Here is a 20,961-nt window from a genome sequence, read left to right on the forward strand (position 1 = left end):
TAAAAGCTGCTCCTCTCTGGTTGCTGGGATTAGCGATTCCCACTGCACTGCTGCATCAAGCTGCTGACAGCAGGAAGCAACCTGCTTCCAGCACAGCAACAAGCCCTGGTTTGTTGGTAACTTTGAGAGAAGCACACTGCAAAAGCAGGGGATGTGCTGAGACAGGGTTCTGGGTCACCACCGGGAAGCCCCTGCACAGCACAGCTCTCCACTCATTATGGTGCCTCACTCGTTCACGCAGGGCTGTCACAGCTCCCCCCACTCCTGCCGCATCTGACAGCCAGGTGCTACAGCAGGAACCAGTACAACACCACTGATTCTGGCTCTGCTGTCACACAAGCCAGGAACCCCACACCCACAGCTGCCCTTTTGGCAAGGCAGTACCCACTGTGGATGCAGCAGTGTGTCAGAAAGGCAGACTTAGGCATTCTCCTGCTCCATTCTTGTTTCTATCAGTGAGAATCGATCCAAGTTCTTAATAGGGTACAGCATATGCATATACACCACTATAAGGCATTCTGGGTGTACCTCTCACCACAAACTCCAAGTAACATGTCCTTCATTAGAAGTTTCTGGTCACAAAAGCACCAAGGCCACAATGCCTATGGCTACTGTACACTTCAGAAACACTTTCAGCCTGACTTGAGCACAGTAGCAAAATTTATTCATCCTTGTAAAGACAGCCTGACCAACAGAACTGAGCCAGGTAATGATGTGGCAAAGTAGAAAGCACTGGGAACTCAGTGGGCTAAGAAGGAGGCTGGGGGCTTTCAGATTCATACTGCAAAATAGACTGATGAGCAGCAAGCTCAGTGGCGTGAATACAGATTCTGCTGCTCTAAGCCCTCAGGCAATAAAAAAGTTCAGTGGACAGCATCAATATAATTCAGCAGTTTACTTGTTAAGTTGAAGGCCAGGTCTATCTCTGCAATTCAGCAGATTCTGCCTAAGCAAGCAACTTTAACAGAAGTCATATATTGCCTCTAACCTCTGTAGCACCAAGTGTTGCCAGGAAGACACAGGCAGGCAGTACATCCAGCAATACTCGCAGCCTTGAAGAGCAGCCTGAGCCAATTAAAGAAAAATCTCACCCTCAACACTGGAAATTTGGCAAAAGGAGAACCAAGCACACCTACTCGCCCAGCTCCCTGCTACAGAGGAGCATAACCAGCACATCTAAAACAAGGGACACCTCACAGCACAACTGTTGCAAGTTTTCTGAGCTATTCTGCAAATCTCATTCTTGATATCTGAGTTTATTTCCACGCCCTAAACTAAATCAACTGTGCTACAAAGTAGTTCTGCTTGTCCTACATCACAATTAACAGACATCTAAATCAACATGCCCGAGCCATTTATTTTTCAGAAACAAAAGGTCAAGTTATCTTCTGAGAACTTTCTTGATTTGATGAGCAGGCAACTGCTGTTGGAATACTTCGAACGCAAGATGTTTCCAAGACTGGTAAATACTGCATAGGCTGGTTTCGGCCACAGGAAGCCTGGTGTAGAAACCCATTGTTTTACCTCCCAAAGGCAGTCTTGTGCGGCTGGCAGACCTGCAGCAAAGGCCATAATTGTGCTTTAGGAGAACTTCCCCGCCTGAGGTGGGGGGCCAAGGAAGCCCCCTGCTTGCTTGGTAGCAGCCCGGGAAGGAGCAAGGCCGAGCATCTTCTGGATGTTCTGCAAAAAGAACAGAAGGGCACATCAGCGCCAGGCCGCAACAAGGCAGACGCTAACGAGGAAGAAATGCCAGCTCTGCTTACAGGTGCAACCTCCTCAGCAGCTTCAAAGGTTCACACTGTCACCCACAGAGTCTTATCAGTCTAACATAGAACAGAGATCTGCTCCTATACATCAGCAAGGAGGCAAACAGTCATCCTGAATGGCTACACTTAGCACTGGGTCTCCTTCTTCTACCTCAACTAAAGCTGTGTGACTAAACCTGCATTTTGGCAGAGGGCTCTTTTCTACCTCCAGCTACACAGCCAGCAGATGCACTGTGAACGATTTGGATCACAGATTGGTTTTATCAGTCAAATAGATGCAATCTAGCCGCACGGACGCAGGAGCAGGGGCTAACATCAGCTTGTAGGCAGAAGGAAGGCAGATATGTTTGCACAAGTTCTAGAAGGCGTTTCTCAGGCACCACCAGCACCTGCAGACCAGCGATGAAGGCTCCTGCATAGTGCAGTTTGGATTTGGGTCAGCAAGGTGGCAACAAAAGCACTTCCAAATTCAAGCCAGACACGTAAGCACAGAATTAATATGCACGCTAGCAATGCAGACAAGAACAGAGGACTGGAGGAAACTCACTGTAACAAGCACATGTAGCAAAACCAAGAAAATGACTACTGAAATTACTTCCTCTGCTTTTTTGTGTTCGAGCAAGGTGTTTTAGTAGAAAGCAACAAGGAAAGCAATAAGTATCAGAGTCAGGCACTAGCTACACACCTCACAACAAAATATTCTAGTAGTTCAATGTTTTTCTGCCTTCTTTGTGACACATTGCAACGTTGCAACTACAGAGTTACCAGTTCTATTGGTTTCATCCTTTGCTGTCTAGCTACAGCTCAAGATGCTACTCATGCAGTGCTGACAAAACAGGGATATCTGGTGCAAGGGAAAGAAGAAGACTGCAGCCTGCTGCTGTCATCAGCTGACTCCTGGCTATCCAGACAACAAAAGGAGGAAGAAGGGCTCTCTTCAAACCTGAGCGTCTTCTCCCAAATAACTGTCAGGACAAGTCAGACAGCAAGGCAAATTGAGTTCTTAAACATTTTTGATAATGGAAGAAGAAAACTAACTAAAGAAAAAGACTGCTTAATTTCAGAGTAGCTCAAAGGGGTCATCTAGGGTGAAGAAAGGAAGGTTTCAGCTGGCACCTGTAAACGTGAAAGTGAAGACAGTTCAGCCATCTGCATGGTTTCCTGTGAATATCTTCAGCAGCACCTAACACAGTTAAGTCCAAGGCCTACATTATACACTGGTTGACATTCAGTAAAGGAGAGCAGTTCACTGTGGGAAACTCCTTTGTGCAATTCACCTTCCCGGAGCTTTCAGTCAAGAGACAGACAGAGGGAGCAAAGCAAGAGCAGCTAACAGACAGATTCAGTAACACCAGAGGGTGGTGCAGAGTCAGAAGCAGGAAAGACCCAAATCCTGTCAGCTTTGTAGTGGCTCATGCATGGAACAGAATGAGACCCTAGCAAGCATCAGTGGGATCAACTGCCTGCCTCTCTCATTCCCACCCTGCTCTTAGTATCAGGACAGAGAACTGTGGTGCTAAAATTACTCCATTTGCTTGAATAGTTCTGAGGAGGAGAGACAACTTGTCCGTACATGGATTCAAGTACACAGCCACCCTGCACGATTATCCTACCATAGGAGTCTCATTTGTGCTTCTGCATTAGCCACAAAGTGAGATCTGCTGGACAGAAGTCCTGATGTCTACACCAGGGCTGGGGCAAGGTCCAGCAGAAATCTGTCCTGGCTGCTATGCACCACGCTGCACAAGGAAGCCTGCAGAGTCTGTTTCCTACACAGACAAGGCCAGCACCTTCAGGAGCACGACAGGAAGAAAGTAAATCATAAGGATCCAACTTCTTCATCTGAGCTTTGATAAATGCTCCTCAGATAAAAGCAGATGTAGCTCTCATTCTTCTCGCAGTCATCTTGAAATCCAGAAGGGGCCTCCAACACATCAGCGCGTGGCTGGGAAGATGAGGCCATATGGGAAAGTGCACTTGGGGCAGAAAAGATAATCGCTGGCTCCCTCTCCCTCTGGGAACACATTTCAGAGAGAAGAGGCCTCATCTATGGCTCAAGCACGTGTGAAAAGGAAGTGAAGACCAGCAAACGCCTGAGGAAGAGCAGCACAGCCTCCTTCACACGTAGCACAGGTGAAGGCCGGGAGTTCAGAAACAGGAGAGGGGACAGAGGATGTAACCCTGACACTGTGCCTCACGCCCAGTCCGGCAGCAGACTTTCCCAGCTGAAACCCAACAGCTCAAGGACCCTTGGAACGCCTCTCCCAGCAACCCTCTTCTCTCCAAACAGGAAAGCAGGAGGAACTGGGGGACAGGATTTACGTGCCAGGGAGAGCTGGGAACAGCGCAAAGGAAGTTACTCACCGCAAGTAAACTATTTTGGGAGATGCTGGCCAGGTCACAGGCAGCAAGCTTCCCAGTCAGTGTCTAAAGAGCTCATGCCTGAGAACCACATGAATAGCCTGCCTGTTGCTGCTCATCCCATTCAGGGGAGTTTAATCAACAGCCACCTAGCCTCCCCACCCTCACACACTCCCCTGCATTTCCCTCAGGATCTCTGGTCTTTCACATGCACAGAAGCTCCTCTGCTCTGGAGCTCCACCAGGATGGCTGCCTTCACTATCTCGATCCCTTGCAGTCAGTTCTAGGATTTAGGAGAAGGTTGAGGGACGTATAGTTCCCTTATGCTTTTTTGCAGCCTGATCCTCCTCGCGTTGGTGGCATTAAATCAAACACATCATTTCTCCTCCCTTGGACCAACAGCTGTTTAGAAGGCAGCCCAGTGAAATTTTCCCTTTTGCACACAGTGAAACAACAACAGGTCATGAAGCTTTCACCTCTATAGTCGCAGCACCAGGAACAAATCTTTGGCACCATTAGGAGTGTCCTTAATTGCTTTCTTCCCCTCTCCCTTGGCTTCTCACAGCCAAAGTCCTCTTCCTCATGCTGTTATCATCTAAGTACCTCTAAATAGTAATAAAACCAATCACAGGATGCCAGGAATCACAGCTTTAGTTCCTAGCTTTTGCAGAAAGTAACACAGCTGGTCTCTGCCCATCCCTCCATACAGCAAGGAAGAAGAAACTTGGAGCTGCCTAACGATGAAGAATTGCAGGTACAGTTAATCACAGTCACGTAGATAAAGACAGCAGTACAAACGCTGCAATCCAATGCTCCAGAGCAAAAACGCTTTCCTTGAAAGCAACAAAGTAACTTCCATCCTCACTGGACCATCAGCGCAAACTCTCCCACTGGAGGTAATTTGCTATCAGAATTTCTCCGCTACAGTTTGACATTTCTCCCCAGAACCACAGTGGTCAACTGCTTAGTTTATGATGTCTACTCATTCCATAACAGGCAACAGCAGGAAATGCCCAGGACTAAAACAAATCACACAAATTCTATTCTTGGACAAAAAAAATCCACAGGGGATTTTTCTGCAAGACAGCTCCCCAGTCAACTCAATAGGTGCAAAACAATTCTTAGAGATGCTGTCTTCAGTTCCAGTAATAGTCTGCAGCACTGGAAAGAAGGGACTTTTCAACATTAAAGGTAACAGAAGAGCACCACATAAGATTGCCCAAAGGAACAGACCACAAAGATGACTCAAAGTGCTCAAAAGGTCCAACTTCTTTCCAAGCAGTATACACTGTTTGAATTGGTGGGAAGTCAAACAAGATTTGTCCTGCAGAAAACATGAGGAAACTCCTGGCCTTTGGTACTTGGACTTGGAAGCTGGCCCTGCTCTGAGGAGGGGCAGGGAGTGAAGGGTGAACCCAATGACTTCCAGATGACCCTCTCAACCTGCAATTATCTTATAATTCATTATTTGCTTTTACACGAGACCAGGCACAGATCCATTTCAACACACACACACTCAATACGGAGACAATACTGAATTTAATTTCTGACTAAAGGAACTTTATCCAGATGCTTCACCGAGCTCACTCAAACTTCTGACAGCAGTGGCACTTGTCACTTCCCTCTGCCTATCTCTTGAATCTATATCCCTTGACACTCACTGAGGAAAAGCAATAAGCTGGCCAAGGAGAAGAGCAGCAAGAATTCAGGAAGCAAGTCAAAGAAAAAGGAAACAAGTACAAAAGAGCTGATTATTTGCACAGCTACTTCCACCAGCATTCATCCAAACTCCAGAACTGATTTATCCCCAGGACACTGGAAAAAAAAAAAAGTGGCAAAAATCTCTGGTTGCATCAAGGAGGTCTCCTTTGTCGTCCTCACCAGCCATTCTGTCTGTTAAGCAGGATTAGTCTTCATCCTCATCTCAACACAATGCTGCTGCTGAACAACAAGCCAGTCACCTAGCTGGTCAACAGAGCCTGGTCCTGAACATACACTTCCTCTTATCCTTACTGACACTTCTCTTTCCAGAAGATGCAACTAAACTGCTTTACTGGGAACCTATATGGCCTACTCTTGGTTCACCAAACCCCTCTTCTGAGTCACGTCCCTAACACTGCAAGAGAATCAGTGCTGAAGGTAAAGTTCTTAAGACTGAAAAAAAAAAATAAAAAAAAAAAGGGGGGGAGAGGGGGATATCAGGTGGCCAGCGTAAAAAGGAAAAAGAAAAAACAAACCTTTAACTTTTCACCTATTTTTGGCAAGTCTGTGAACTGATTTAACCTTTACAAACCTCAAGCCACCAAGGAATTTTCCTCTGAAGATACTGTACTTCTCTGTCCTCCTATTACTATGAAGGTCATAACTAATGGGCAAGAAGTGGTACTTGTACTGGCTTCTGATGGAAACAGTCTCTCAGTATATTAATAAACAAAGTGAATTAGGGACACGCACAGGAATTACAGCCATTTCTGCTACTCCTGTCTTAGTGTTCTGGTGTAATTATGGAGAGACTGCACTGTGTGTGCGTTCCCTGCTCCACACATGGTGGAGACAGCAATGTACTCACCTGCCTGATAGACATTGTGCAGAGGATGTAGAGGAAGATGAAGGAGCAGTCAGTGTAATCCTCACCCAGAAGGTTGCGGTGGGACAGGCCCTGGATGTATGAGAGGGGGATAAAAGGAAGCTTTGCCACCACCCGGCCATCGAATCTGAAAAAGAGAATAAAAGAAGAGCACTGGATCACATCTGGGGAACATAAACCACTTGGCTACAGAAAGAACAAGCAAACATTGCTTGCAGGCCACCAAAGCAGACAAGAACATGGAAGGCTGAAAATCCATGCTGCTTTCTCCAGCCCATCCTTCTGCGTTCTGTCAGAGGCTGAAACATCCCTTTTAAAAAGCCCCCTCACACTCAATCATCCGAAAGGTAATTGGGCTTCCCTCAATAGCTGTTTTGTCATGGTCGAAGCACATCACAGTGACACACAAGTGATCAACTGGACTAGCTGGTGATTCATAAGAACTCGGCTGGTGTTTTGCAGCTTACTGGTGCATTTTATTTCAGTGCTGACTGGATTCTTCAATAAGATGGATGACAACCACGCTGCTGTACTGCAGGTACCGCAAGAAGATCGACTCTGCCTTAAGCAAAAGAGCATTATTAAGCAGAGTAAGTGAAGACATCTGTTTCTTCCCTGGAACAGCTATAATTCTCAGCACAAGATGCACGTAATACCCATCAAAAGCACACTTAACACCAACAGCCTTCTCTGTGTTATCTCTGCAAAGGCAGTAGAGGCAGGAAGATACCCCCCTATTCCAAGCAGCCTGTTCTGCTCCTGGAACTCCTCCAGCTCCACATTCCAGGGCATCAGGCTGAGTGTGAATTCTGGCCTGTTTGCAAAGATTTCTCCCAGCCCAGACAGCCGTCCCAGTCTTTTGAAGTGAAGTGCGTATGATGCCTCATCGGCATGTGCATATTTGGATGTTATTTTCTCTGCGTGTGCTGATTTTCTAACAGGTGTTTCTTGTTTCAAGAGATCCTAAACGAGCTTTCCTTCCTGTGGAGATGCATTCACACAGCTACAGCTCAAACACATGCCAACTTTGTTTACATCTCACAGGCAGTTTGGCAGAAGAACTGGGAACGGATGCTTATCTCCCAGTAACATCCCCCAGTGGTTTCAAATTCTGCGTTATTCCTGCTGTGAGAATGACAAGTACTCCAGCAGCAGCACCCTCAGGTACCTGCTGTTTCCTCCAGCAGGCTTTTACAATTAGCATGAAGAGGTACTGAAATGCACGGCTCAGAGCAAGGCAGGGAATTGATTGCATTAAGAAGCTTCTGACAAGAGAAAATTGAGACACACAGAAGCTAAATTCTCTCCCCAGAGAAAGCCCATCTGCTTGGAGGGCCCTGCTGCTAACAGAACTCCCAGCCCTAAAGTATCTTTTAAGCCACACAACTGTTCATCTTCACACAGCACTTCATTCTCTGGGTTTAAACCAGCCTGCAACAAATCCTTCCTGCATGCCCTACCCTGCTGCTCCATTAGTAATGCCACAAAACAGAGGCAATCATCACCATCCCGTCCATTTTGGCTTGGCTGACTTGGCAAAGGCAAGGTGCCCAGCTACAGCGCAGCAGTGTCCAAACAGCACTTGTCCAAAGGGTGGCAACACCACACTGCTTCCACCCAACTCCTGCTTCTTTTGTCCCCCAGAGCAACAAACTCATTCAAGAACAGGAAATCAAGCAAATTGGGCTACGGTCATTGCAGGTGTCAGCCATCCTTTTCTTCCTCTTCACACCACACCCACAGTGCCTCAGTGAATGAGCTGGCAACAGCAGCTTCTCAGAAGGAGCCTAAAAGCATCCTGCATTCACATCACTGAAGCATCCTCTTGAGCCACACAGCTAGTCTTTACACCATGCCAAGAGAATGCACATGCATGAGTGGGAACCAGTTTCCTCAAACCATTCTGCAAGCATGAGAAAGTGCAGGTAAAAGCCAGCAAAGCCATCTCTCAGATACAAATGCACTAAGCTACCCCACACTGAGACCAAAAGCAAAATAAAATCAACTAAAAAAAAAAAAAAAAAAAAATCTATCTGCCCCAAAAGCAAGACAGGCAAGAGTCCAGATTGTAATTCAGTGGCATCAGAACTCCTATGCTCAGCAACAATGCTATTTCAATTCAAACACTCTCTGGAGAGCTCAAGCTGCTCCTGTGTTGGCTCCCAGGACAGTCTCAGAAGAAAGGGGCAGCTTAAGGCAAGACGTGCCTGGAAGCATCACGTGAGCCCATGGACAGCAACCCTCAGAGCAGAAGGAATACACATCCATTTGGTAGCCCAGGTAAGTGAATCAACAGCAAATCAAGACAGTACTCAGACTTTAAAGCACTTTAGTGCCACGCTCCCCTGCTCAGTTTCACAGCATTCCAGAGAATGCTAGATGCTGCAGTCAGACTAAGCTGAATAAATAGAGTCCACACAGTGGCAGTTCTGTTACTCCCTGCTTGCAATTATCCACCCACAGTCCTGCAGTAAAATAACAATTGACTGTACCCTAAGGACTGCCACCCCAAGAATGTAAACACCCATCAGCAGAGTAAGTATGCTGCCTAGATACTGAACAGGCTCCTCAAAGTCATACTGACCACATTATCTTCAGATTTAACAGCTAACAAAGATTAGCTGTCACATTTCAAGACCAAACCAAGTTCTCAAAGCCAAGCAGTCCTTCAGTTTTGCATCTCTGAAGGAAAGCTTTCCATAACCATGCAAACCAGACTTTTTTTGTTTCAGATTTTGACTAGACCAACTCCAGGTCGCTTTTTTAAAATCAAAAGAAGATTGGAGACCATGCCTGGACCTGTTAATATCTTGACTCTGATCACCTTAAGTAGGGCAACGGCAAACTCTGCAATTACAGCTCATTTCTAAGGGCAGGAGAGCTGACCCAGTTTTGTTTTCAAGTGTTCTTTAGTCACACTATAGCAGAGCCAAATAAGCTGAAGACCATGGCTAGATGCCTGGCATCTACCAAACTTACCATGGTCAAGATGTTCCCAAACAGAAAGGATCATAAGCTGTGTTCAGTTTGCATTCATTTTATTCAATTTAACAGCACCCAGCTTGCAGTATCCACTGTTGAGAATAGAGTGACCACATGCTGTGACCAGACCACATAATTCATGTGATATATTCATCCATTTTACAGATTAGTTATGGTTCTTGGATAAAATCCTAGAAGAGTATATACAGAGATTCAACATGAACATTTAAGAAAGATACAAAAAGCTGATACTTACATAGAGTTAAACATCCCCATCAAGGCAGTGAAGCAGAAGCCAATGGCAAACATGGATTTCATCCGAACCTGTAAGTTGAAAGGTCGGAGGTAATCAAACAACAGACAACAGGACTACAGTGAGAGGTTAGGGCTCACAGCCTCAAGAGCAGGCCTTGTACAGCATCACTGGAATCTAGAAGGAAAATGATGACACAAGGCTAGACAGACTGCAAAGGGAGTGACTCAAATTCAAGTCCAGTCAACAACCAGGCACAAAGCCACAGTGCGGAATACTGTTGTGAAGAGCAACTCCAGAGAGGAAAAAGGAACAAAAATTGCTTAGAAATTGTCTTGTTGGCTTTCATAGGTAAGCCTACACAACCAGTATGAGTTCATTCTAAAAAAACAACTTGCAAGAGGAAGTCAGACAACTAAGTTCTACATCATGGAAACTTATAAAAACAAAGGGGGCTAAGGAGGGGGATAAGGTGAGGTGGTAACTGCTGGAGAGTTCAAACTAAAATCTGGACATACCAGAAGTAATCCAGAAAGAACTGTGAGGAGGAAGAGCTGCTAGAGCTGCCAAATGAACGAAGACTTTGTTGGAAAACTACTGAGTGAAATCTCCAGCAGGTGGGAACTGGCTCTAGTTTTCTTACCATTGACAAGTCTCTGTTGTTATTCTTCAGTTTCTCCTCTTGTCTCTCTAGAAGGACGAAAACAACAACAGCTATCATCAGTTACACCAAGCTAGAAACATGAACATTTTCATTTCCAGGAAGACTTAACCTTCCTAGCTCTCCAAACAAGTAACACACCCCAAATCAACTCCAGCTTTCCATCCCAAACAGTATGAAGTGGAAAAATCACTCATAGCCAATTGCTTCTCCATCCCAACAACACACAGCAAAGCAGACACAAAAGAGGAGCAAACTAGAAGAATCATACACTCAGCACTTCTAGAAGAAACGCACAGAATGTCACATTTGCCAGCTCAATCCACTAACACAGCAGCATGAGCAACACTGCCAGAAAACAAAGAGAGTGCCTACAAAGCACGCTTCTGCAAGCTGTGCTCACTGCTGCAGGCACACCACATAAACAAGGATTTTATTTTGGAGGTGTCAGATTGAGGATCCAGAGGTGCACCCAGGGCTTTGAAACTGCAGTAAGGATGTGGATGAAGAATAATGTGAAAGCAGAAAGAAAGGGGGATGCAGAGCCACTATCAAGGGCTCTTTGACAGGCAAATTGTCCAGCAGATCTCTGCTGAAGTTTCAGTACAAGGAGCCCACAACACAGAAACTCAGAGGGTTATCTTTCAAGCCCTGAATAAAAGCTGATAAACATAGAGATTTGCAATCAGTGTGGTCACAAAGCAAGAGAAATACCCCTACCCAATTTCTTACAATCATCCTTGCTGTTTTCTATTGCTTATAACTGCAAACCATTCCCGAAGGCAGGAACTTTCCACACACCTGTTTCCTGACCTAGGTGGAGAGTTTTGTTTTCAGACACATCAGCAACTAGGCCAGATCTTCAGGAATCACATTTGGCACAAATACTTGTTTTTTCCCCTCACCTACATAACTAACCATCTAAATAGATGGACTAAAGGTTACACAGCAATGAAGAACACAGCCCAGATCCCCACCGTGCCTGACCTGTTTCTTATTTCTACAGATTCAAAACAAATATGCTCCAGGTGTCCTACCACTCTATAGAAATGGTTTATAGCCACCCAAGGCATACATCAACAGCATTTAAGTAGCTTGCTACACAGCAGGTAAGAATAAAGAGGAAAAAGACTGGGTTAACGAGGAGCATCTTGCAGTACCAGCTCTTCAAATTCTGCTCATTGGAACAGGAACCATGAGGACACAACAAAAAACCTTATCTGCCAGCACTGGTTTATGTGGACTACTGGGAACGCCAGTCTCTTTTTCTAGGTGCACAAAGCCAGCGCAAAGTTACAAATGAGCCAACACACTCTTCCAGTTGAAGTGGCAGAAGCTACATTGTGGTATTGGAAGTGTGCTGCTCCAGAAACATAAAAAGTGATTTAGACACTATGAGTAAAATCAGCTCTCTCTACAATTAATAGAAATTGTTAAGTAGGAAACACCAAATTAAGCTTGGCCATGCAACTTTCGTCCTCCCTCCGTGCACACGCGCATGATTCATCTGTTATGGGACCAGGCAAGGTTGTACACACACCTCCTGCCTTGCCCTGTGCACAAGACAAACAACAACTGAGGCAGGCCTGCACCACAGCTGTGACTATCTTGAGAAGGCACCTCTTGTTTTTTTTTATTATCTGGAATTTTAGAACTCAAAGTAACCCCAGCAGAAGTCATCTGACTGTCACAGCAACGCTACAATCTGCATAACTCAGCCACTGACATCAGTTTTCAATGGCTATGAGTCATTTTCTGGGTGCCCAGATGGGCATGTAGGCCTGATTTTTCAGAAACACTAAGAATGCAGCTTTGCCCGAAAGCAAACGACTTATGCAGCACTTGCAAAACAAAACCCAACCAACCCAACACTCAGTATCTTAAGCTTGGCCAGCAAGCAACACAGCAAACAAAATCAGTGGTCACTTCCTAAGTTTTGTTCTTAATCCCTTTGTGCTTTGTTTTCATTTGCAAAACAAGATTATTTCAGCATATTGAAAAAAGAAAACAAAACAGTGCAGCACCTGATTCCTCAGATTCTACTGTTTGTTAGTTTAGTCCAAGCACAAGTAAAATATTCTCTGCTAGAAACACAGCTTGGATAGCACCCTGCAAAGTCACTGACATGTTGAGAAGTGACCATAAGTAACAACAGCTACCTAAAATCAAAATTGCCTCATCCAGTCATTTTATTTATCCCATATATGGGTTACTTAAGACTAAAAGCTAGAAATAGGAAGAACAGAGGGAGAATTTGGGCTCCTCTCCTTTCAGAAGTGTAGTAATAACAGGTTTCATACCTAGGAAGAACTGTTTGAAGATGTGTTTATAATTACTCTGGAGCTTTGAACAGATCAAATGAGCAATTCAGCTACCTAGTGTTACAGAGGAACAAGGAAACCAACTCCCAGGAGCTCTCAGAAGTGTTCTTGCTATGATTTCTGCAATAATTTAACCAGGCTTTACTGTACATTTTACTTTAGAGACCTGAAGATAAGAGAACCTTCTGAATCTCAGACACATTAAACATCTACCACGTTATTCTTGCACAATCCACTGTTTAAAGAGTTACTTTAACAAGTAAAACTGTATTGACAATGAAAAACAGAACGGGAAAAAAGATCACATTGCTCAATTCTAGATACTGGTTTATCAAATTTTAAATAAATGTAAGCACAGAGTCAACTCACAAATATCTTCAGCTCTGAAGTGCTCAAAAATGAAAGACCTAAAAATCGCAGTCAGAGCTCCCACAGGCTGTCAGCACACTGCAGCAAAGAACTCTGGCAACTGAAATTAATAAGTCACATCCACGACTGTTGATCACCTCTTGGTGAGGCTGCACTCCTCCAAATTTCGTTGGAACCACCCAGAGGACATCTGCCTCCTGCTCTGGAGGAAGAAGGCATCGTGGTTCACGAGCTGGCTGCCATGCTAAGAACCAGCTCCAGTAGTGCTTCAAAAGGAGGGAAGGTCACTTTCTCCATGTTCCTAGGGCACTGCACTCCCCTCCTAACCTTACCTATTTTCTTTTTCTGCTGTCGGCCTGCTGATTCGGTTATCGTTTCTTTCTTCTTTTCCACTGCAAAATGCAAAGAAAGATATTCCATCACTTGTGCACAGACACTGACCCCCCTCCTTCCACACAAGAAAACAATTTTATTCCCTTTAGACAACAAAGGCACAAAAGGAAGTTATAACTATGAACACGTTCAGAACTAACAAGTTATTAACCACTCCAGGCTGACCAGATGCAAACTGAACATTGAAAATCCAAAAATCTTTCCCAAAGCTTGGATGAGATATAGGAATGTTTCAAAGAGTCAATTTTAAACTCTGTTGAGAACACATTGTTAACCAAGCAGCCCGAGGACAATTTTAGCTCAAATGACCACTGCTGATTTGTCATTAGTAGTAGACAGTACTTTTGATTCAGCAAGTCTAATGAAAAGAGCTTTGTGGCAAGCTCTGCACCCGATTATCTGCAGTGGGAAGCAGAACACAGGAAAGCTTGTGTTCTCTGCCTGCCTGTGAAGAAGGGGTGTAATTCTCAGGGGAAACGCCATCCAAGCAGTCAGCCAGAGCATCCCCATTCCTTTTCAATTAGTACTGAAGCAGTTCCAGTCCTCTAAAGCAAGAGCCGAAGCTCACAGTTAATAAAACCCCAAGTCAGACGCTCACCAAACAAATCCAAACAACCAACACTGCATTAAAAAAAGAACAAACCTAACATAAGAGCAGCATAGCAAACTTCTAATATAGAGAGTGTGCTGCTCATCTGAAAGTGCTCTTCTGGAAACAGCCAGAGCAGCTTTTCCAAAAAGAGACTGGTCTTGAGGTAAGACCTACCACAAGAGCACTAGAAGTGAGGATGATAAAGCACACAACAGTCCTTTCTTACCCTAAATACATATGTCTACTGTATTTTCCACCAAGCAGACTTGACTCCTGTAAACTCACACAATCAGCTTTAAAGAGCTGAGCACCAGAACTCTGCTCTCACATCAGTACCAGCTCAGCACGGATGTTTAATCATAGAATCCTTAGAGCTGGGAGGGACTACTGAGGGCCACCTGGTCCAACTCCCCTGCAATGAACAGGGACACCACAGACATACTCTAGTGTGGATTTTAAAGCTCAGGTAAAATGAAAACAGCCTTCCAAGTTATAAAAAGGTGTGCTGTGCTGGCTTCTGAAGTGCTTGTAATCTGCAATTCAGCCACATACAACTGCCAGGAAATCCACACTAGCCTAAACAAGGTGTCACATAGCATCTACAACATCTGTTGTAAGACAGCTGCTTTTCCAAAGAATAAGCACATCTGGAATGAGCAAGATAGAAGGGCACAAGCCAGGCAAGCCTGTTCAGAGGGAATGCTTGGAGAGAGGTGCCAGACAACCATACATCTGTGCTCACAAAGAGCATCTTGCTCCTGCTGGGATACCCCAATCAGCCCAACCCAACCCTAGCCTACATAATCCCAGTCTGGCAAACACTGGCTTTTCAGGGCTATCTGCTCTTTTCAGCTGTAACCAAGGGGCATCTCCAGATCCCAGCTTTGCTCCAAGTAGTGCTATTGGACCTCACGTCAGCCCTGACGGGCCCTACAGCCTACCTTCCCTTATGGCTCGCACAGGACAAATAACTGTCAGGCAGCCTCACAAGGCTGTCTGCAGGAATACGGATAACACTTCCATCCATACCCTGCAGACCAGAAACACTTACTGCAAATTTACTGCTACATTTATCCCAGGACACCTGCTATCATTTCTTCATCAGTCTCCAATAATGCCGTGTCTCTCAACAGAAACAAGAGAATTGGAAGAGATGAAACTAAGGATTACAAGTAATAGTGCTGCTTAAGCAAACTACTCAGCCCATTTGTTTTGGCAAACTGTTAGGATTGCTAGTACTCCCACAGGAGAACTTAAAGATCTCTCATGTGTTTTTTCCTGTTTCAGATGTGTTGGACAACAGTTGAAAGGTGTGGCTCAAGAGCTCTACAAATTGCCTGTAAGCCATCAGGTCAGCCAGCTGTCCTCAGCACAGGAGGAAAACAGATCAAGCCTTAAATGTTAGTAACTCCTCATTATGCTGTTCTTTTTTAGGGGGGAGGGTGGCTGGTGATTTAGGAGAATAGAGGGAGCATCAAACAAGGAGAGTGGAAACTAACTGAGATGCATGAACTTTCCCTTCACAGATTATAACCTCGATATCAGGACAGCTATTAAAAAACTGCACTAAAACCTTACAGAAATCATTATACTGCAGAGATTAAGCCAAGCTAACAGCCTTTGTGTTCTACTCTTCAGTTTTCAGCCGGGTTTCAATTACTTCTAAAACTTGCCTTCTGTGGCTAATTCTGCCCAACTCATCTTTATCAGCCAAACAGGATTGGAGTGGGGTGGGCACAGATGCAATCCCCAACTGACACTGCCAAAATGACAAAAGCCCCTACATTTAGGAGCCGAGACACAAGGATGACTAACTTTCACTTTCCAGCTCATCTTGCCCATAGGAAGGCTAGACTGGAAAGAACATAGTTTAATAACAATATTTTCTCTTGCTTTCCAGAAGCACTGATATCATGGTGAAAAAAATGTGAAGGTTAACAACAGCTCAGGTTCACCCCCACCTCACCACGCAGTCTCTTACTGCTGGAAGCTGCACAGAGAATACACAATTGAGTTTGAACACGTAGCTCCATTTCTCCTCTGCTCCTTGGTGTCTGATACAGACAGGTCCATTGAAACACTCCATACACAAACATACCTTCTCAACTTCTTACTTTAACATCTGACACGTATCTTCTGACTGCTCGCTCTCTGCTCCCTTCTCCAACTCTTCTCTAATCAAACCTTGTCTAATCCTTCCCAGACCTCTTGAAGTTACCTGGGACAGTTTTCTTCTATCCAGTTTTATTTTTGTTTCCAGTTTATAACAGTATATTTTCGTATCAGCTGACAGCTTGGATTCTTCTATCATAACTCTATCCTTACCCATTTCCCATGCTTAATCATCACTTTTTAGGTATTATGCTTTACCTCTCAGGGTATTCTTTCAAACTATTCTTACTACATATCTCAAATCCTTCATCCTCCTTGAAAAACAGAAACTACATCCCTGAATTAACTTCGGAGATCTAAAGGAATACAAATATATACACACAAGCCACTCATGCTCAGAAGCTGACTCCAGTACTGATCTCCCTCCCATCTTCCAAGAAAAGCAGAGTGGATGGCATAAAATTGAAGCCTTTCTACCAGTCTCAATTCACAAAAAGACAAAAATTAAGAACAGAGATAAGCCCTTTCCATACCAGTTTAGGTAATTTATTGTAATGCTATAATGGAATGATAATAGCAGGGTGGCAAAGTCTTTGTCTACAGCAAAGGCCAAACGCAGCAGCCACAGATGCAAAAACGAAGAAGAGCTGCTTACCTCAGCTAGGCAGGGATCTCCAGCAAAAGATGCCCCCACCTCCACTGCCAACCCTTAAATGAGGGCTGGGAAGGGGTGGATCCTGGCTCCAGCCCTTCCATCACTCAGGTTCACTGCGCACACCTGAGCTCCCCTGGCTTGGCCCTGCCTTCCCACCAGGTGTTCAATCACTGCTCCAGGCTGTGACTTAGCATTTCCACTACACCTGTAAAATTCAGATCCTTTCTCTCCCTTAGAAGAAAATGCTGCAGAAATATCTCAGAGCACAAACTCTGTTCATTTTTACATTTGCCAAAGCAAGCTACAAGAAGAACAGCATTCTCTCTAATATCTGAAAAATACTTACATTTTTTGCTCTGTTTTTCCACTTCAGCCTTTAATCTCTTGTATTTGTCTGTTCGGTATACCAGCACCCAGGTTATACCTGAAGCAAATAACCAGCACGTATCTGAGTAAGTAAAGATCTCTTGTGATAAATTAAGATACGAGTTTGCAAACGTATGCGCAGAAAATACATTGTGTCTACAAAACCACCTTATAATACAACAAATACAACAAATATAATACCACAAATCATGATCAAACCAGTCATGCCACAAGCGCTGAGTGTTCAGAGGTTTCTGAACTGCTTAAACTGAGCTCTTACGTAAGGCTCTTGGTCCCCCTTTTTTTTTGGGGGGGGGGGGGGGGAAGAAGGTGGAGGAGGGGCTTTGGTTTGACAACAGTGCTGTGCTACTGAGTCCCTGGGATCACCAGCTGCAGAGAAAGGAGCCATATGGACACTTTAGAAAGTCACATTGCTCTCTCCTGAAAAAGACAATGAGGTGAACACCAGCTGAGCCCAACGCAATACAGGACTCCTGGAAAGCAAATGCCATATTCAGCACGGAATTCCCTTCTGAATTTCCCCAGAAATAAGGTTTTGAAGCCCTAGGACACGAAGAGATTTAGGCTGGACGTTAGGAAATACTACTTTTTTGAAAGAGTGGTCAGGCACTGGAATGGGCTGCACAGGGAGGTGGTGGAGTCAGCCACCCTGGAGGTGTTCAAGGAATGTTTGGATTTTGTGCTGAGGGATGTGGTTTAGTGAGTACTGTTGGTGGCAGGTGGATGGTTGGACTGGGTGATCTTGAAGTTCTTTTCCAACCTTGGTGATTCTGTGATTCTATGATTTTGGAGTTGTATAATCAAAGAATATTAGGATGTTATAATAAGAAAATAATCAAAGAATATTAGGATGTTATAATAAGAAAATAAACAAGAGAGTTAGGCAAAATAGACTATGATAACAAAAAAGAATAAATAGAAGGCTTACCCTTATCTTGGGCTCACCCACAAAACACCAGTAGAGACGACCTCTAGAAGAGATCCTTCCCCCCTGGTAGTCAGCTCTTAAATAGGTCTAGAAGAGGTGCAACCAGGCTCCACCTCCTTCCAGCAGCACAGGTAAATTGCCTTCACCTGTGCTCCCCTGGCTGACTCATTGCTTGCCTCAGGTGAGCGATCAGAGGTTCAGGCCGTGACTCAGCAGTTCCCATACAGGAGTATAGCTCAGTCCCAGGGAAAGGGAGCAGCATCTGATTTGGAATGCCTCAAAAAGCATTCATTCAACCAGACCTTAACAATCTGTGCCTGTTTTTTCACCCTGACATTTAACAACCCCAAATGCAGACTTAGGTCTTCCTCATTGCAAGTTCAGTCGATTTCTTTGTATCTGTTTCATAACAGCTACAAAAAAGAACCATATAATCACTCAGGTTAGAAAAGACCTTTGAGACCATCAAGTCCAACTGCAAGACACCAATATCCTCTTTATTTAGAGCAACAGACTGAAATTTGTTATTATCTCCTTCCTTCTAAAATAAAAGGCCCATTCCCTCCACTATGCACTGCCAGTTTTATTCAGGTGTTACCCACCGCCACCCCCTGGAGTCCCAAAGCCCACCTGTACCATCACCAGTCCTGAGTGGCTCTGACTAAGCGATCCCTCTTTCACCCGTCCCTCTTCTGCTTTCCCTTCCTCCACATCTCCTCCAAACAAACCCCATTCTGCCAATCCTTCCTCCCTCCCCACGCTCAGAGTCAGGGGGAAGGGCAGGCAGCTCCCTGACAACCACCCCCAGTCCATCCTGAACGGCACCAGCAGGCCAGGCCCGGCTCCGCGGCCTACTCCTGCGCAGGGCCCAGCCGAGGTAGGCCTCACCGCAGCGCGTCCGGTGCTGGACAGCACTCACCCTCAGCCAACAGCGCGGTACAGACGGAAATGAATACGATGAGAAGGGTATCGGCGAACATGGTGCTCATGGTGCCACCGGCCCCACCGCCGCGCTCCCGGAAGCAGGCCCTGTTACCCGGAAGCTACTGAAGACCGCGTCGCCTAGCAACGGCCGGAAGCGAAAGTGTAAGCCCCGCACTTCCGGCTTGCTGACGCTAGCCAATCAGCTCGGCGTTGGGAGAAGGGCGGCAGGAAGTGAAGGGGCGGGGAAAGCGAGAGCAGGCCCTTCTCTGAATGGAGGAGCCGGCTGTCAATGTGGGCGGGGCCCCACCCCTGGCTGTTGGGATAGAGGAGTGGGCATTGCCGCAGCGTTGTGGTGCTGGGGAGTGGAGTTGGTCTGGTTGTCTGCTGCGGGCTCTGGAGTTCTGCCAGTCTGTGGCAGAATAAAGTATATATAACATAATATAATACTTCCCAATAATCTGTTGTCGGCTCATTGTTGGGATGGCCTTTGTGCACCTTGAATCCCAAGTGCTGGAGCCACAGGGCTGGGAGAAAGGAAGCAGGCCTTGCATTTCAGTGCCTGTGTGCAGTGTCTGCAGATGGAGCCTTGCATTTCAGAGCCTGTGTGCAGTGTCTGCAGATGGAGCCTTGCATTTCAGAGCCTATGTGCAGTGTCTGCAGATGGAGCCTTGCATTTCAGAGCCTGTGTGCAGTATCTGCTGATGGAGCCTTGCATTTCAGAGCCTGTGTGCAGTATTTGCAGGTGGGATGAGGCTCGGACCACTAACCGGATGGAGAAGTGATGGTAAGGATCCAGCAGGCTAACTGACTTTTATTGGGGCTACACTTGTAGTGACAGAAGGAGACCAAATCCACAGGCTATGCTAGGATGAGGAGACCTGGAAAGCTGACAAGGAAGTAGGGAGCGGCAGGTCCGTGTCTCCTTGTGTAACACTGGGTTTGCCAGCAGTAATCAGTGCCCCGTGGGGTTACGTGCATGAAGTGAAATATAAAATAAGGGAGGTAAAAAGCTCTGCCATTGCCCACAAGTTAAATACTTCCCAGAAAGATAGTGGCAAAGTGGTAGTTCAGTGGAAGCAACAAAGTGATAAATGAAGGATGTGAGATCGGGCAGCAAACAAACTCTCTGCAGCCTGATGACATCTACAAGCAAAGCGACACTAAAGCCACACGTGTGCAGGTGTCTGTGGTGGCTCTGGTGTCACTACAGCTTCCTGCTCAGTGAGACCCATCAGAGCACCGTGAGTGACACTAATATGTGGGTGAAGGACAGATGAGGAGCTGGGAGAAGTTTGATTTCATCTAACGAGCCTGGGATGTAAGCAAATGAAAAATGTTTTCCTAATACATGGCTCTGGATGTACAAGCTAAGGGCCCATCCAACCTATAAACATTCTGGATGCAGCAGAGGTGGCGTTTCTGCAGGTAACCCTCATATCCATGCTGGAAGAAGACACAAACAGACTTTGTGTACTGAAGTCTCCAAGCTGAAACCAAACAGAAGATTGGATAGTTTTGCAGGCTGTCACTGACTGGCACTGCTCAGGAAGAGCAATGTAATCTTCTCGGGTGCTTTCCTATAAAAGCTGCTGTGAAGTTAACTGAGACTTGGATCTGATTCACTTCTACTTTACTGCTCTAACCTATTTCTGAAGAACCTTAATCTGATT

General features: G+C 45.4%; 1 protein-coding gene across 2 annotated transcripts; it reads right to left on the reverse strand.

Moving 5' to 3' along the window:
* Window positions 1-1,337: 1,337 nt before the first annotated feature.
* On the reverse strand, window positions 1,338-19,428 carry TMCO1 (transmembrane and coiled-coil domains 1). Of its 2 annotated transcripts, none has more exons than XM_052665541.1 (7): window positions 19,287-19,428; window positions 17,399-17,476; window positions 13,633-13,692; window positions 10,593-10,639; window positions 9,953-10,020; window positions 6,697-6,841; window positions 1,338-1,680 (listed from the first exon to the last, which is right to left on the reverse strand). In XM_052665541.1, exons 1-7 carry the CDS (start codon window positions 19,354-19,356, stop codon window positions 1,582-1,584), a joined length of 567 nt encoding a protein of 188 aa, XP_052521501.1. In that variant the 5' UTR covers window positions 19,357-19,428; the 3' UTR covers window positions 1,338-1,581. The 2 variants fall into 2 exon arrangements, with proteins under 2 accessions (XP_052521501.1, XP_052521502.1); XM_052665542.1 differs by lacking the exon at window positions 1,338-1,680 and adding an exon at window positions 2,823-5,942.
* Window positions 19,429-20,961: the final 1,533 nt, after the last annotated feature.

The sequence above is a fragment of the Tympanuchus pallidicinctus genome, unplaced genomic scaffold (genome assembly GCF_026119805.1).
Source record: "Tympanuchus pallidicinctus isolate F22 unplaced genomic scaffold, pur_lepc_1.0 scaffold7, whole genome shotgun sequence".
NCBI lineage: Eukaryota > Metazoa > Chordata > Aves > Galliformes > Phasianidae > Tympanuchus > Tympanuchus pallidicinctus.

Coding starts and splice junctions, on each gene's coding strand:
- TMCO1 (XM_052665541.1), bottom strand. CDS start 19,356: ATGAGCACCATGTTCGCCGATACCCTTCTCATCGTATTCATTTCCGTC. Junction 6,842..9,952: donor ATGGGGATGTTTAACTCTAT/GTAAGTATCAGC, acceptor TCTCTTTTTCAG/ATTCGATGGCCGGGTGGTGG. Junction 1,681..6,696: donor GCACAATGTCTATCAGGCAG/GTGAGTACATTG, acceptor TTCTTTTTGCAG/AACATCCAGAAGATGCTCGG.